Consider the following 15,759-nt stretch of genomic DNA (forward strand, 5'->3'; position numbering starts at 1 on the left):
GTTCTACCTAGGTTGCCCTTTTTGTTAATCTCCGTGTGTTCTGTTGTGCATAGGGTTTTCAGAGGCCTGCTATTTCAGAAGTGGGTGGCCAATCCTATTTTTTTCTGAAAAGGATCAAATAATAGGCATTTTATGTTTGGTTGGTTATAAGGATCCTGTTACAATTATTCAACTCTCATTGTAGCTCAAAAGCAATGAAGGATAATATATAAACAAAAGAATATGGCTGTGTTCCAATAAAACTTATTTACAAAAATAGGCAGAGCCAGAACTGTCTCATGGGTATAGTTTGCCAACTCCTGGTTACACAGAAATATGAAAATTAAAACAAAAGATAGTCTTAGGAACTTACTGCTTAATTTTATCATTTCTAGGTCCAAATCTTGGTCCAGATGGTCCCCTTCTAAAAAACAAAAAAGCCCAAGTCATTGTTAGAGAAGATATGTTTTTTAAAAAATGGCCAACAAACAGATACATATATAATTTAGCTGAATTCTAAACAAAGACCAGTCATTTCTTACAGAGAAACCCATCTTACTGGTAATGCTGGAGCTGAATGATATATAATTATCTATCAATTTCACTGGGACTTACTGGTAGCTCTAATTAACCTAATTCACAAGTTAAAACTTCCAGAGAAAATAGGGAGGGAGCTCTGGGGGGCCTATTAGCAAAGAGTTGTGCTGCCAACTCAAAGGTACGTACGTAGTTCAGATCCACTAGCTGCTTCAAGAAGACAGTCAGTCAATCACCTCCCATGTTATTTACAGCCTCTAAAGACATCCGCTGGGGGTGGGGGGAATCTACTGGAGGGTCAGCTATAAGTTGGTTCCATCTTGATGGCAATGAGTGAGTGAATGATAATCACTGACTACATATGTTACTGTTGTGTACTGTGGGGTCGGAACTGACCCATAGCTGACCCTCCAGGGGGGTTTTAGAGGCAGTTAATCAAACGGGAGGAGACTGCACATCCTTCTCCCACAAAGCAGCTGGTGGCCCAAAACCGTATGCCTTCAGGATTGCAGTGCAGCTTCCTGCCAATTACATATACATTTTCTAATTAATAAACTCTGAAACTAAATAATTAAGCAGCCAATAATAGCTTTATGATTAACCGTAGAACAACTAAAAGTATAGTTCATCTTGAACTTAAGTTATGATACAATGCTGATTAGCTAGGATGGTGGCCATGAATTCATTTAGAACACTGAACATTTTTAAATGTGAATTTCTGGATTATTAATTTTAAATTTATCAATAGTGCAAAAGGGAACTGTAAGAGTACATGAAAATATCTAAAATTTTCTCAAATTATTATCTGTTTATCATCCATTTTGGTATTCTTGACATGAAAACTTTTGGGTATGTTAAGTAGTTATCGTCTCCTGCTGAAGATACAGGATAAAGCATAAACCATAAAACTAAAGAAAGTAAGATTGAAAAGAATCTCTAGGCATTTGATAATTTTTACAGGAGATGAAAAAAACCACTACGGAGGAAATAAACACTTTTGGATAAAATAAATCAGACTGCATACTGACATTTATAGAACTAATTTATAAGTATGAACAAATCTTGTTTTAATAAAACTAAATTTATTCTTTACCGTCTTTAAAGCTTTAGGTTCTCATTAGATCAGCATTTTATAAAAAATGAAATCTAACCTATGAAGCTATTCATTGAAATACATAGAATACTAATATTTTGAGCTATAGGACATCCCTAAACACTAGTAAAAAAACTTAAAGAACTCGTTAACAGGGGAGCTCTGGTGGCCTAGTGGCGAGAAGCTGCACTGCAATCCCAGAGGTGTATGGTTTGAATCCACCAGATGCTCTTCTGGGGAAGGAGGGACAATCTCCTCCTGTACCAGTCAGATCTGATTTGATGGTACACATACACACAAATAATAAAATAAAAATAAAAAATTTTGAAAAAGAACCTGTTAACAGAAAAGCAGTAATTAAATTAGGAAACGATGATTACAATTAAAATATCACTGAATCATCCAAAAAGAAACCAGGACATTATTCTCATTGTCATGAAGTTAATTAGCAATAAAATCATGCATGTACTATTATTTCAATTTCTGAAATACTAAATTATTCTTTTTAGGTTAAAGACTTCTATACCAAAGTCAAAATCCATGTCATGGGCTATCAGCAAGAATAAAGTCATTTACTAAAAAAAAAAAAAAAAGGAAACAATGAATGTGAAATGTTTTTGTTCTTATCTGCTGTCAAGCTGTCTGCAACTCATCACAACCCTCTGTACAACAGCTCTGCTCCCTGCTCTATCCTTAGCCAACCTTATTGTCTCTGCCACATCTACCACCATTACCCTAGTCACTGAGTCAATCCATCTAATCAAGGGTCTTCCTCTCTTGCACTGTCCCTCTACCTTCCCAAGCATAATGTCCCTCTCCAAGGACTGGTCCCTCCTTGCAACATGCCCAAAGTATGTCAGACGGAACTTCAGAATCCTTTCCTCCAAGGAACAGCTTGGTTTAACCCTCTCAAGGATGAACCTCTCTGTTCTCTACACAGTCCATGGTATATTCAATACTCTTCTCCAGCACCACAGCTCAAGGCATCAATTCTCCTTCTATCATCCCTAATCAATGTCCAGCTTTCTTATGTAAAGCATGTAGTGTAGATCACAGCCTGGATTAGGCGCACCTTAGTCTCCAGACTGACATCACTGCTCTTCAGTACTCTGGAGACGTCCCTGATAGCAGACTTTCCCAATGTAATTCGTCTTTTGACTTCGTGGCTGCTGGCACCAAGAGTGTTGATTGTGGAGCCAAGCAAACTAAAGCTGTTAACAATCTCAACCTTTTCACCATCTATCATGATGCTGCCAACTGGCCCAGTAGTGAGAATCTCTGTGTTTTCGATGTTGAGCTTCAATCCATATTGAAGGCTACAGTCCTTGACCTTTTGCATGAAGTGCTTCAGATCCTCCTCAGTTTCAGCAAGCAGGGTTGTGTCATCTGAATAACGCAGACTGTTTATGAGTCTACCTCCAATCCCAATGCTACATTCCTCCTCATAGAGCTCAGCCTCCCAGATGATCTGTTCCACATATAGAATTATTAGATAAAAATTATTAGATAAAAATTAACCCAGGTATAGACTTAAAAAACTGTTTCGTGTATTAAGTAATAAAAGACTTGAAAGTATTAATAAGAAAAACAAAAAAGAAAAATCAAAGGTTGATTCTTTGAAAAGTAAAAACTAATAAATGTGTAGTCACATTGGGCAGGAGAAGGAAAAGATATAAATTATTAACAGGAATGTGAAAAGGGAGATCACTACAGACAAATGTGACATGGTTATATAAGATAATCTTAGAGAAGCCAGGTGAAGGGCAAGCAGGAGCTTTCTACATTATCTATGCATCTCTTCCACTTCAAGCCTAAAATTTATTTCCAACTAAAAGTTTACAAAAAGTTCACAAAGCATATATACTACTTAGATTCTTTGGTGATATAAATTTATAGTTCATTGTAGTAACGCAGTAAAACAACAAATAATCTTCTGTTAAATCAACTGCTGGTGAGTCAGTTCCAACTTAGAGCAATTCTATAGGGTGGAACTGCCAACTATCAAATGCGTAAGGATGAAATAATGCCAATTCAACACAAATTTCACTGGAAAACCGAAGATGAGAGAACATTTCCCAGATCATTCAATGGGACCAGAGTTAACTCAGATAAAAACAAACTAAAACAGAAAAGTGTATTAATAATCAGTCAGTGTTCTTCATGAACATATGTAAAAATCCTTAACAGAACCATAACAACTTGATTATAACGAAGCTTAAAAATACATGATGTCCAAGTAGTGCTTTTCTTAATAATGCAAATTTGAAATTCCAAAATCAATCAACATAAATCAACAATTTAATAGGGGGAAAAAGGAACATATGATTATCTCAACTGATCAGGAAAAAAAAAACCAAAACCCACTTGGCAAAATAAAGCATCAATTAGTGAGAAAAATCTTTAGCAAACTAGGAATATAAACAATTGAACTTCTTTAGCTTAAGAAAGGGCAACTACAGAAAACCCCTAGACGCTCTGGTGCCTAGTCCTGAGGAAAGCTGCAAATATCTTTGCACTGCAAAGCATAATTCTGCATTGCATAGTAGAAAAGACTGTCTCTATTCCACCAAAGAAAGATGGACAATAGCCTCCCAATTTATAGCCTCTGAAAACCTGCTGGAGCGTCAGAACAAAGTTCAGACTTAACAGCAATGATTTTGAGCTGTCTTTTGGATAGAAAGTCTATTTGTTGTTGTTAGGTGCCCTGAAGTCGAATACAACTCACAGCGGTCCTATGAACCCTGTTCTAACTTGTGCCATCCTCCCACTTCCTGACCACTGTAGCAGTACACATCAATCCACTTGGTTGAAGGTCTTCCTCTCCTTCACTGAACCTCCATCTTTCTCTGCATTATATCTCTCTTCAAGGAATAAACCTTCCTAGCAACATGCCCAAAGTATGTGAGGAGAAGCCTCATCATTCTTGCCTGCAAAGAGCACTCTGGCTGTACCCTCTCCAAGATATTTTTTTGTCCTTTTGGCCGTCCATGGGATGTTCAGTGGTCTTCTCCAATACCAAGGCTCAAAGGCATCGATTCTAAATCCTCTGTCATCCTTATTCATTGCCTAGCTCTCTGATGCATAACAAGTGAATGGAAAGACTACAGCCAGAATCAGATGTACCTTACTCTTCAAACTGACATCATTACTCAATAATTTGGAGAGATCCCTAACTACACATTTCCCCACTGCAATTCATGTCTCCTTATTTCCTGATGTTTGTACTAAGGGTGTTAACTGTGGACTTAAGAAGATGAAGTTGACAATTCTCTTCATCCATCATAATGTTACCTATGCATCAGTGGCAAGAATCTTTCTTTGTCTTCTTGATATTGAGACACAATCCATACTGAAGGCTGCACTCCTTGATCTGCTGCAATAAGTTCTTCAAGTCCTCCTCACTTTCAGCAAGCAAGGTTGTGTCATCTTCATCATGCATTGATAAGTCTCCAATTCTGTTGCCACATTCCTCTTCACAGAGTCCAGCTTCTTGAATAATTTGTTCAGCACATAGATTAAATAGGTATGGAGAGAAAGTCTATACCTAATATAACACTTAATGATGAAAGACTAAAGAGTTTTTCTTAAGAGCAGGAATAAGGAAGAACATCTTGCTTCCACAATTATTCAATAGTGAACTAAAGGTTACAGTATAAACATTATATTACGTTATTAAACATTTTTATTATATTACAGGACGGAAAGAGCATATAGATTAGATTTAAAAATAACAACAAAACACTCTCATTGCACTTAGTCACAACTAATTCATCGCTGACCCTTTAGCAGGTTCTCCGAGTGTAAATCACACAGGTGGCGATGCCAAACTCCCTCTCACGGAGCCACTGGATGATCCAAACCACCAGGGAGGCTGCCTCTTTGGGTTAGCAGTGCAGCTTCATGTGGATTACACCACCAGCGCTCCCTATACATTACACTGTTGTTGTTATGTACCATTCAGTCACAAACAACGCATAGCTGACCCTATAGCAGGTTTTCAGAAGCTAGAAATCACACAAGAAAGACTGCCCATCTTTCTCCTGTGGAGCACCTTGTGGATTAGAACTGTCTGTTTTTGGGCTGGCAGTGCAACTCCTTACCACTAAGCCACCAGAACTCCCTCCCTATAGATTATAGAGAGAAAAGAAAGTGTCTTTGTTGTTGCTGTTATGTGCTATCGAGTCAAACAAACTCACAGCAACCCTATGAATGATTTGAACCTTGCTCTATCTTACCATCGTGTATCAACCCATCATGTTGGGGTCTTCCTCTGACCCTCTCCAACCTTTCCCAGCATGCTATCTTTTTTCCTCAAGATTGGCTCCTCCTGACAACATTCTCAGCATATGTGAGATGAAGTTTCACCATCCTTACCTCTAAAGAGCACCCTGGCTACACTTCCTTTTTGTTGTTCTGTTGGAAGTCCATGGGATATTAAGTAACTCGTATCTAACACCACAACTCAAAGACTTCAGTTGTTCTTCTGTCATCCTTATTCACTGTTCAACTTCCATATACATAGGAAGTAATTAAAAAGACCATAGCATGGATAGGACACAGCTTAGCCTTTAAAGTGATATGGCTGCTCTTTAGGACATTGGAAAGGTTCTTGACATCACATTTTACCAATGCAGAGTCTCTTTTTTTCCTGACTGCTGTTACCATAGATGTTGATTGTGGATTCAAATAAAATGAAGTTTCTGACAATTTCAGTCCTTTCTCTATCATGATGTTGCTCTTGGTACAATAGTCAAGTTGAGGTGTAACTTTATTGAAGGCCTTCGTCTTTCCTCTTTAGCAGTATGTACTTCTAGTCTTCTTCACTTTCTGCAAGCAAGGCTGTGTCATCTACATAATGCAGATGGTTAATGAGTCTTCCTCCAATCCAGATGCCACATTCTTCTTCATATAGTTCAGCTGCTCAAATGATTTGTTCAGCATACATACTGAATTGTAATGAAGAAAGAAAACAGCCCTGACACACACCTTTCCTGATTTTCAACCACATAGTTGGGAGTGTCAGAGACAGTGCGATTGGCACAGGACAGAGCGGAGTTTAGGGCTGTTGTACATAGGGTCGCTATGAGTCACAAGCGACTCGACGCCATATAACAACAACAGTGTTCCTCTGCTCTATTCCGACAACAGCCTCTTGGATCTAGGTGCAGATTTCATATGAACAAAATTAAGTGTTCTGAGATTCTCATTCTTCTCAATGCTAGCTATAATTTGTTAGGATCCCCATAGTCTAATGCATACATTTCAAAGTAATTATGATAAGTGAAACCAGTAAGAAAGGGAAAACAATTCCTTTTTTAAAATTTTTTTTTTTATAAAGGGAAGCTCTGGTGGCTGAGTGACAAGAAGTTGTGCTGCAATCTCAAAGATGATGGGTTTGAATCCACCAGATGCTCCGCTGGAGAAGGAGGGGCAATCTCCTCCTTTCCTCTTGTGCCAGTTGGTTCTGATTTGATGGTACACACAAAAAAGGGGAGGGAGAGCTCTAGAAAATACAAACTAACTTGTCTAACATACTTTGGACATGTTGTGAGGAGAGACCGGTCCTTAGAGAGGGACATCATGCTTGGGAGGGTGGAGGGACGGCGCAGGAGAGGAAGGCCCTCTATGAGGTGGACTGATTCAGTGACTGGGACAATTGGGATGAGAGTATCAGAGACAGTGCGATTGGCACAGGACAGAGCGGAGTTTAGGGCTGTTGTACATAGGGTCGCTATGAGTCGCAAGCGACTCGACGGCACATAGCAACAACAACAACAACTCATAATGACAGAAAGCACATGAGTTAGTTTCTTGAGGATTTGAAGAGTAAATAACATTTTTGGCACCAGCAGTTAGGAAATCAGAACACAAATTGCATTAGGTAAAGTAACTCTGCTGTCAGGGACCTTTCCAGAGTACCGAGAAGCAACAATGTCAGGCTAAGGACTAAGATGCACCTGATCCAGCAATTACTTGCCTTGCATAAGAGAGCTGGATAATGACTAAGAATGACAGAAGAGGAATTGATGCTTTTGAGTTGTGGTGTTGGAGAAGAGTCATGGACTGCTAAGAAAACAAACAGGCCTGTCTTGGAGAGGGTGAAACCAAGTTTCTCCGAGGGGGGCTAGGATTTTGAAGTTCTGTCTCACATAGTTTGGGCATAGGAGGGACTGATCCTCGGAAAAGGACATCATTGCTCGGTAGGGTGGAGGGATAGTGCAGGAGAGGAAGACCCTGGATGAGATGGATTGATACGGTACCGAGGGCAATGGGGGTAGGTGTGTCGGAGTCAGTGAGACTGGCTCAGGACAGGGCAGACTTCAGAGCTGCTGTACATAGGGTCGCTATGGGTCATAGGTAACTCAAGAGCACGTAACAACAACATCATTTAGAAAATACTGGACCAATGGTTATACTTATCTTAAATTTATTGATGATATTAAGACTGTAGATACATATAAAAATTAATATTACATATTTTAAATATATATATATTTACTATACGTCAAAACTGCAACAAAGCTATCTCATCCACTGCTATCAAGTCAATTACAACTCATAGCAAACCCTCCCTCAAGTTGGTAAGGCTATAAACCTCTCCAGAAAATAGGGAGCTCTGGTCTAGTGGGAAGAAGCTGCGCTGCAGTCCAGACGCTCTGCTGGAGGAGGTGCAATCTCCTCCAGAGCCAGTCGGATCCAATTCGATGATACACAACAAGGAAACAAACAAACAAAACAAAACAATACAAAAAAACCTCTCCAGAAAATGGCCCATCTTTCTTTAGTAGAATGATTGGTAGATTTGAACCTAACTCCTTCTTAATAAAAGCTACATAAGTATAATTTTTAACTTACAGAAAAAAGTCCTCCTCTTCATCTGAATCATCTTCCAAAAGATTTCTCTGTTAAAAGAAGAAAAAGACTTGAGTTTTCAGATTAAGAGGGCTTAGATACTGTCAGGAAGGAATAGTAAAACAAGGCTTATCCTGGTCAAATTTCTTCACTGCACATTTCTAAACAGAGCAAGGAGTGATTACTTATGCCTCACTATAATATGAAAGACAAAGAACATTTACTGACTTTCCAAAGGCAACTCAAGGTGAAACAAAGGTCACTGAAACTAAACGATATTCAAAAGAAGCCAGTTCCTTCTCATTTCTCCTGCCTTTAAATCTCTGTTAGTAGAACCTTGGAGAAGAGTACTGATATCCCATTGACTACCAAAAGAACAAAAGATACGGCTTGAAGGAAGTGCAGTGAAAATACTCCTTGGAGACAAGGATGATAAAGCTTTATTTCACATACTCTGGGTATGTTGCTAGAAGAGGCTATTCCTTGGAAAAGGATATCATGATTAGAAAGGTGGAGTGAAAGAGACAGTGAAAGAGAGGAAGACCCTCAACAAGATGGATCGACACAATGTATGGGTAGCAATGGATTTAAGTGTGTCAGAGATGATGTCAGAAGATGGCACTGGATAGAAGAGGGATCAAATTTGTTGGAGCGGGATGGGGTGTGCCCTCTCCCCTGGCTCTGCACCATTTACAGGCTCCAGGCAGCTGGGACCCTGGGCCAAACGGCCCTGTTCTAGTGGGAAAGCTGACGTTGGCCAGGAAGAACCAGGAAGAGGCACAAATGACTCATTGACCCACATCCTCCAAGACGATGGAAAAATAAGGAAGATTGAAGAAGAACTGATCCCTTTGATTTATGGGATTGTTGAAGAATTCCATGAACTGCTCAAAGAATGAATACATCTGTCCTGGAGGAAGTACGACCGTAATGCTGTTTAGACATGAAAGAGCAGCAAGAATTAACCTCACATGTTTTGATATGTTATCCGGAGGGATAATTCTCTGCAGAAGTACAATTTACTTGGTAAATACAGTAACTACAAAAAATGGGCTCAAACATTGCAATGGTTGTGAGGAAGGTGCAGGGCCAGGCTACATTTCCTTTTATTTGCTACGAATTGGAATGGATGCCACAACAATAGTAATAATGTAGATTTTACACACAAATACATGTGCACACAAAGTGCTGTAAAGGTCAGTCTCTGTCTGATTCCTCAGGGAAAGCAGCGACATATGTATACTCAGAACAGTGACTGAGCGTGTGGATACAGAGCCACCCAGATTCAGTAAAAAAAAATCATATTAAAAGAAAAAATTTGTTGTTCATAGAGTTGCTATGAGTCATACTCAACAGCACCTAACATCAACAACAAAACTTGGCAAAGGAGAAATGTTTGCAGAGTCCAACCTCAACATTAGATACAAAAGTGCTGAAGGGTATATTCTTTGGAGCAGATAGCCAAGAACTTAATAACTGGTCCTTCTCACCTTCTCAGTCCACAAACAGCCCTCTACAAATTTAAACTTTCAAAGTTTTATAATTTTGCCTTATAAAATGCAAGTATTTTTTTAAAAATGAATATATACATGCACTTTCTCTAAATGTGGGAGACATAAATAAAGAAAGAAAATTAAATAAAAACAGACTTTCTCATAAACATCCGTATTTACATGCTACCTGCTGGACTGAGAACAATGGACCTTCAAAGATATCTAAAAACTAGTTCTTGAAATCTATAAATATGTTCCCTTGAAAAGCAAAGGGGACTCTGAAGATGTGATTAAGAACCACTGACTGCTCCTAAGCTTGATTTTTCTTTGCTTTTGGTCTGGTTAAAAAATTCTTCCATCTACCAAAAGAGAAAAAATGGCTCACTGTATTTTAGAAAAGTCTCAATGCTTTGCTTTACTTATTAAGAATTTAATACACATTAAATTTATTTTTATCTATGGTGTGAGGAAAATATTTTTCTTTCATGAGTTAAAAAATCTTGAGAAGGAAGATCACTGCAGCTTATTCAGGTGGGTGCAAGAGAAACACAGAGGCAAGAAGTTGCTAAACTGCTGTTTTTGAAGATGGAAAGAAACTAGAATTGACAAGGAAACAGATTGAGCCGAAAAAATAAGAGGTCTTAGCCTACTTTGACCCCTCTTAGGCTTCTGACTATCAGAACTGATAATAAAATTACATTCTTTTAAGTCACTAAGTTTGTGGTAACTTTCTATAGAAGCAACAGTAAATTAATAGTCTACCAGCATACCTTTTTCTGAAGCAATACTCAACAAATTACAGCAGCCAGAAAGTAAATTAAGTCAGATCAAAAATCTTAAGACAGAATTCACACTATTCATGAAATCTAATAAAACGTGTGGTGAAAAACAGCTACTGATAATATGACTATGAACTATAACTTACAGCTACTTTAAAAAAAAACAAAAACCCAACAAACAGGGCATAACATAAAAAAAACCTTAAGAAGATCCTAACTTTTCTAAAAAAGCCCAGGCCTGGGAATGAGAGATGAAAATGAGGACGTAAAGTAAAAGTATATTTAAAAAAACCCCAAAAAACAAAAACAAAAAACACCCCACACTGAAGAGGCAGAGAGTAGAATGGAGAAAGGAGGGACAGGGCTACAATAAAGAAGTAAAACAATGGAATGCATGTACTTTTTTAGGATGTTGACAGAGAATACAAATTTAAACATTATTGTTCAAATGTAAAGTTAACTATTAATAAAAGAGTGAGGGAGTAAAATTTCTAAACTGCCTAGGCAACGTAGGGAGCAGAGAGAGTACAGAGGAAAATAATCTAGCAAATGAAATCAAGAAAAAGAGAAAATAAATGAAATACAATACATATATTTGTATTGCTGTATAATAATATTTTTTATTTTATAAGTCTTTTTATTATTATTATTAATTTTAATGAAAATTTACAGATATTTTGGATTTCCATTCACTATGGCACTTTTCTCCCTGCCCACCCCTCCAACCATATACTCATCTCTTTGAAAAGTAAAATTCTTTATTGTTTTTCAATCCCTCCCCGCCCCCATACACTCATCTCTTTGAAAAGTAAAATTCTTCATTGTTTTTCAATCCCCCCCCCTCCCCCATCCACTACAATATGCAGCCTTCATTCTGGACTCCTGTCATGACAATAATACCTAATCACATATCCCTTTTAAACAGTTTTCTCCCTCACCTGTTTCAATGATGTATACATTATTTATCCCATCTTTTTCAGTCTCCCCCCAACCCCAATATCAGTCCTATTTTACAATAGTGGCACTCAATATACAGTATTTGTCCTTTTGTGACTGAGATATGTCACTAAGCATAATGTCTTCCAGGGTCACCCATTTTGAATAATATTTCATGAGTTCCTTTTTTTCAATGCAGTGTAGTATTCCATTGTGTGAATATACCACAGCTTCTCTATCCATTCGTTTGTTGATGAGCACTTAGGTTGTTTCCAACCCCTTGCTATTATGAACAAAGCCACAATAAACATGGGTGTGCATATATCTGCTGAGGTGGCAGCTATGATCTCTTTGGGGTATATTTCCAGTAGTGGAGTTGCTGGGTCAAATGGTATCTCTATTTGCAACTTTTGGAGAAAGCACCACACCACCTTCCACAGCGTTTGCACCATTTTACACTCCTACCAATAGTGAATAAGGGTACCAGTTTCTCCACAACCTTGCCAGCATTTGTTGCTTGCTGTTCTGTTAAATTTTGCTATTCTGACTGGGGTGAGATGATATCTCATAGTTGTTTTGATCTGCATCTCTCTTAGAGCTAGGGATTTTGATTATTTCTTCATGTGCTTGTTTACCATCTGAATGTCTTCTTTGGTGAACTGTCTGTTCCTGTTCATATCCTGTGCCAATTTTTCAAATGGATTGTTTACCTTTATCTTGTTGTGGTGCTCAAGTATTTTATAAATTCTAGATATAAGTCCCTTATCAGACATGTCATTACCAAATTTTTTCCCCAGTCTGTTGCTTCCCTTTTTACCTTGTTAGATAAGTTTTTGGATATGCATAGGGATTGGATTCTTACACTGCTGTGGTGGTTAAGACTGCATGGTACTGGTACAATGACAGACACACAGATCAATGGAACAGAATTGAGAACCTGGAAATCAGCCCATCTACGTATGGTCAACTGATTTTTGACAAGGAGATGAAATCAGTTAAGTGGGGAAATGACACCTTTTTTAACAAATGGTGTTGGCAAAATTTGAAAACTATCTGCTGAAGACTCAAGCAAGATCCACACTTCACTCCATACACAAAAACTAACTCTAGGTGGATCATGGACCTAGGACTCAAACCAAGGACTATAAACTTCATTAAAGAAAAGCTTTGAAGAACTCTTGAAGTCCTAATCCACAATATAAACAGTCTTCCAAGCATCCTGAAAAATCTATAACCAGGAGAAAATAAAATAGATATAAAATAATATTTAAGATACAATAAAAAAGGGGGAGGTAAAAAAGCAAGCATTTGTTCTTTTTCTTTTTTTTTAAAGTTAAGCATCTTTTATATACTAGGCACTGGTACAAGGACCAAGCGCACACAGCTGTGAACAAGACAAACATGGTTCAAGCTCTCTCAGAGAAAAGCCTTTAATGGTGATAAATGCTATGTAGAAAACTAAAACAGTAATGGGGCATAAGGTGATGAAGAGATTAAGTTGTCATGGAAAAACCATGACAACTCTGAAATTACTCTGAAAAGGCAAAATTTAAACCGATCCAATTAATAACTAAAAGCTAGCCAAACAAAGATCAGGGTGAATAGCATTCACTATCTACAAAGAAACCAATGCAGAAAAAGCCCAAATATGTTAGTTACCATATAACTAACAAGAATAGTTAGAACATGTGTATAGTTAGAATGTTTTTATATAAAACCAAAAATATTATAATTAGGATTTTTAAAAATCCTCCCATACCTGTTTACAAGTAAAATAAAATGTCAAATAAAAGATGAGAGGGGAGGAATTGGAAAATATTCAACAGCAAATTCTAACAACAAGGAAAAAAAAGTTAGAGCTACCAGTACAACTATAAAGAAGAAGAATAGGGCAAAATGTAAACAATCCAGTAAGTTTTTCAAAGCTTAAACACACAGTTTACCAATGAAGACTATGGACCTACCCCAGATGTGATGGATTGATACAGTAACTGGGGCAGTAAGGGTTGGTGTGTCGGAATTAGGGAGACTGGCTCAGGACAGCGCAGGGTTCAGAGCTACTGTACATAGGACCACTATGGGTCACAGGCGACTTGACTGCACATAACAACAAGTGACAAAAGGCAAAATATGTAAAACCAAAGCCATACAAATTACAAGAAACTGAGCCATTCAAAATCACAGGGATGATCTTAGCATACCCTCCAGAAATAGTCATATTTTAAAAAGTGCAAATTTTGCACCTAAATAGCAACATTTATTCTCAAAGAGTAAAAACAACATCACAAAATAATTTTACTAAATTTTGAAAAAGCAGACTATGGAGGCCACATTCTCTGATCATATAAAGCAGTAAACATTAAAACAAATAACAAAATGAAAATTTGAAACCCTCTGTAATTAATTCCTATGTTAAAATATAAATGGAACCTGAATAATTATTTAATAATGAATGACACTAGGAAAATGAAACTATCCTATCTGATATTTCACATTTATAATGGTAAAAATGTTACTATTTTGCACATTAATGATATACACGTGGCATTAACTAACACTGAGGCACAAAGCGAAAGTAATGTTGGCTGTGACGGTCAAAGCTATGTATCAACTTGTCTGGGTCATGAGTATCAGTGGTTTTGCAGTTATGTAGAGATACAATGTGAAAGTTATGTAAGGATGTAGTCACTCTCCATTTTCACATGACACCAGTTTTTACCTAACAATTTGGTCTTTAAATCCTACTTATGTTGACAAATATGGAGTACGCATAATTGTGTTTGTCATGTGCTCACTGAGTCTCTTGCAACTCATAGTGATCCTATGTACAACAGCTCTGAACCCTGCCCTATTCTGAGCCAGTCTCACTGACTCTGACAGTCCATACTGAAGACTATAATCCTTGACTTTATCTAGCCAAGCACTTCAGGTCCTCAGTTTCAGCAAGCAAGGTTGTGTACTATGTTGTTCCTTTCCTAGTTAAAAATCAGGAAAGGAACAGATATAGTACTATAAAGAAAACATGACTTTAAATGCTTTGATTTATGCAACTCACAGAGTTTGAAAATAAATGAAATTGTATTTTATTCTTCTGCGAAGATATTCTGTACCTAAGTAACAAATCTATATGTCTTTAAAAAATGATTCACAGATTCGGTTACATAAAAATTTACAACTCGAAGAGCAAACAATGCCATACACAGAGTGGAAAGGTAAGCAATAGGTGGGGGGAAAAGATCTGTGATGGGAACCCAGCGCAGCAAGAACCCAACACAGCCAGGAAATGGGCCTGAGAACTGGAATTTGAGTAAGGTCCCTTGCTCAATCAGCAAGAGATTGTGCACACCCTTGCCTGCCCCAGTGCCCACCACTAGGCACTGCACCCAGTGCCTGTCTCTACACTCTGCCTGCATCTACCCTGGGCCTACCTTTACTCTCTGTCCACCTCCACTCAGTGACTTCAGATCAAGAACCTATCATCACCTCAGGCATGAAAAACAGTACCACAGCAACATCATAAAAGAAACAGACCACCTGTCCCCATAAAAAAGTGACATAGTACCAAAGGATTTCTTTCCTGAAGCCAGAAAGTTTGATTGAACTTTCTGACACATAATTTAAAAGAATAATGACTGAATATTTTCAATGGGTGAAAGACAACCTTGAAGAATTACAGGACACTGCAAGCAAAAACAAGGAGGAACTTAAAAAAAGCAATCCAAAACAATGCATATAAAAGAAACAAGGCATTAGAGGCTCTGGAAAAACAAGAAATCACAATCCAAAATATGAGGTCCAATGTTTCAGATGCTGTCGACATGATGGATGGACACATGAACAGAGTTGAAGAGATGGAACAATCAGTGAAACAGAAGATACAATTGTCACCACTGATCTACTAGACCAAAAGGCAGAACCAAGAAAGAAGGAAAAAGAAGAAAACCCAAGAATAATGTGGGACACCATCAAGAGAAATAACATGCACATCACTGGAATCCCAGAATAGGAAGAAGCAAGTAAAGGAACTGAAAAAGTTATGAAGAATTACTAGAAGAAAATGTCCCAGGCAAAATGAAGAATGAGAGACTAT

The 15,759-nt window shown here is 37.8% G+C and overlaps 1 protein-coding gene across 1 annotated transcript in view; it reads right to left on the reverse strand.

Moving 5' to 3' along the window:
* The window catches only part of VAMP4 (vesicle-associated membrane protein 4), a 54,422-nt gene that overhangs the window by 27,276 nt on the left and 11,387 nt on the right, over positions 1-15,759 (reverse strand). The window contains exons 2-3 of the mRNA XM_006887426.1: positions 8,465-8,511; positions 353-403 (exon numbers count right to left, since the gene is read on the reverse strand). Of these exons, the coding sequence (XP_006887488.1) occupies positions 353-403; positions 8,465-8,511 (98 nt within the window). The remainder of the gene's footprint in view (positions 1-352; positions 404-8,464; positions 8,512-15,759) is intronic.

This window comes from Elephantulus edwardii, unplaced genomic scaffold (genome assembly GCF_000299155.1).
Source record: "Elephantulus edwardii isolate Elephantulus edwardi_28Jun2011 unplaced genomic scaffold, EleEdw1.0 scaffold00057, whole genome shotgun sequence".
Taxonomy (NCBI): domain Eukaryota; kingdom Metazoa; phylum Chordata; class Mammalia; order Macroscelidea; family Macroscelididae; genus Elephantulus; species Elephantulus edwardii.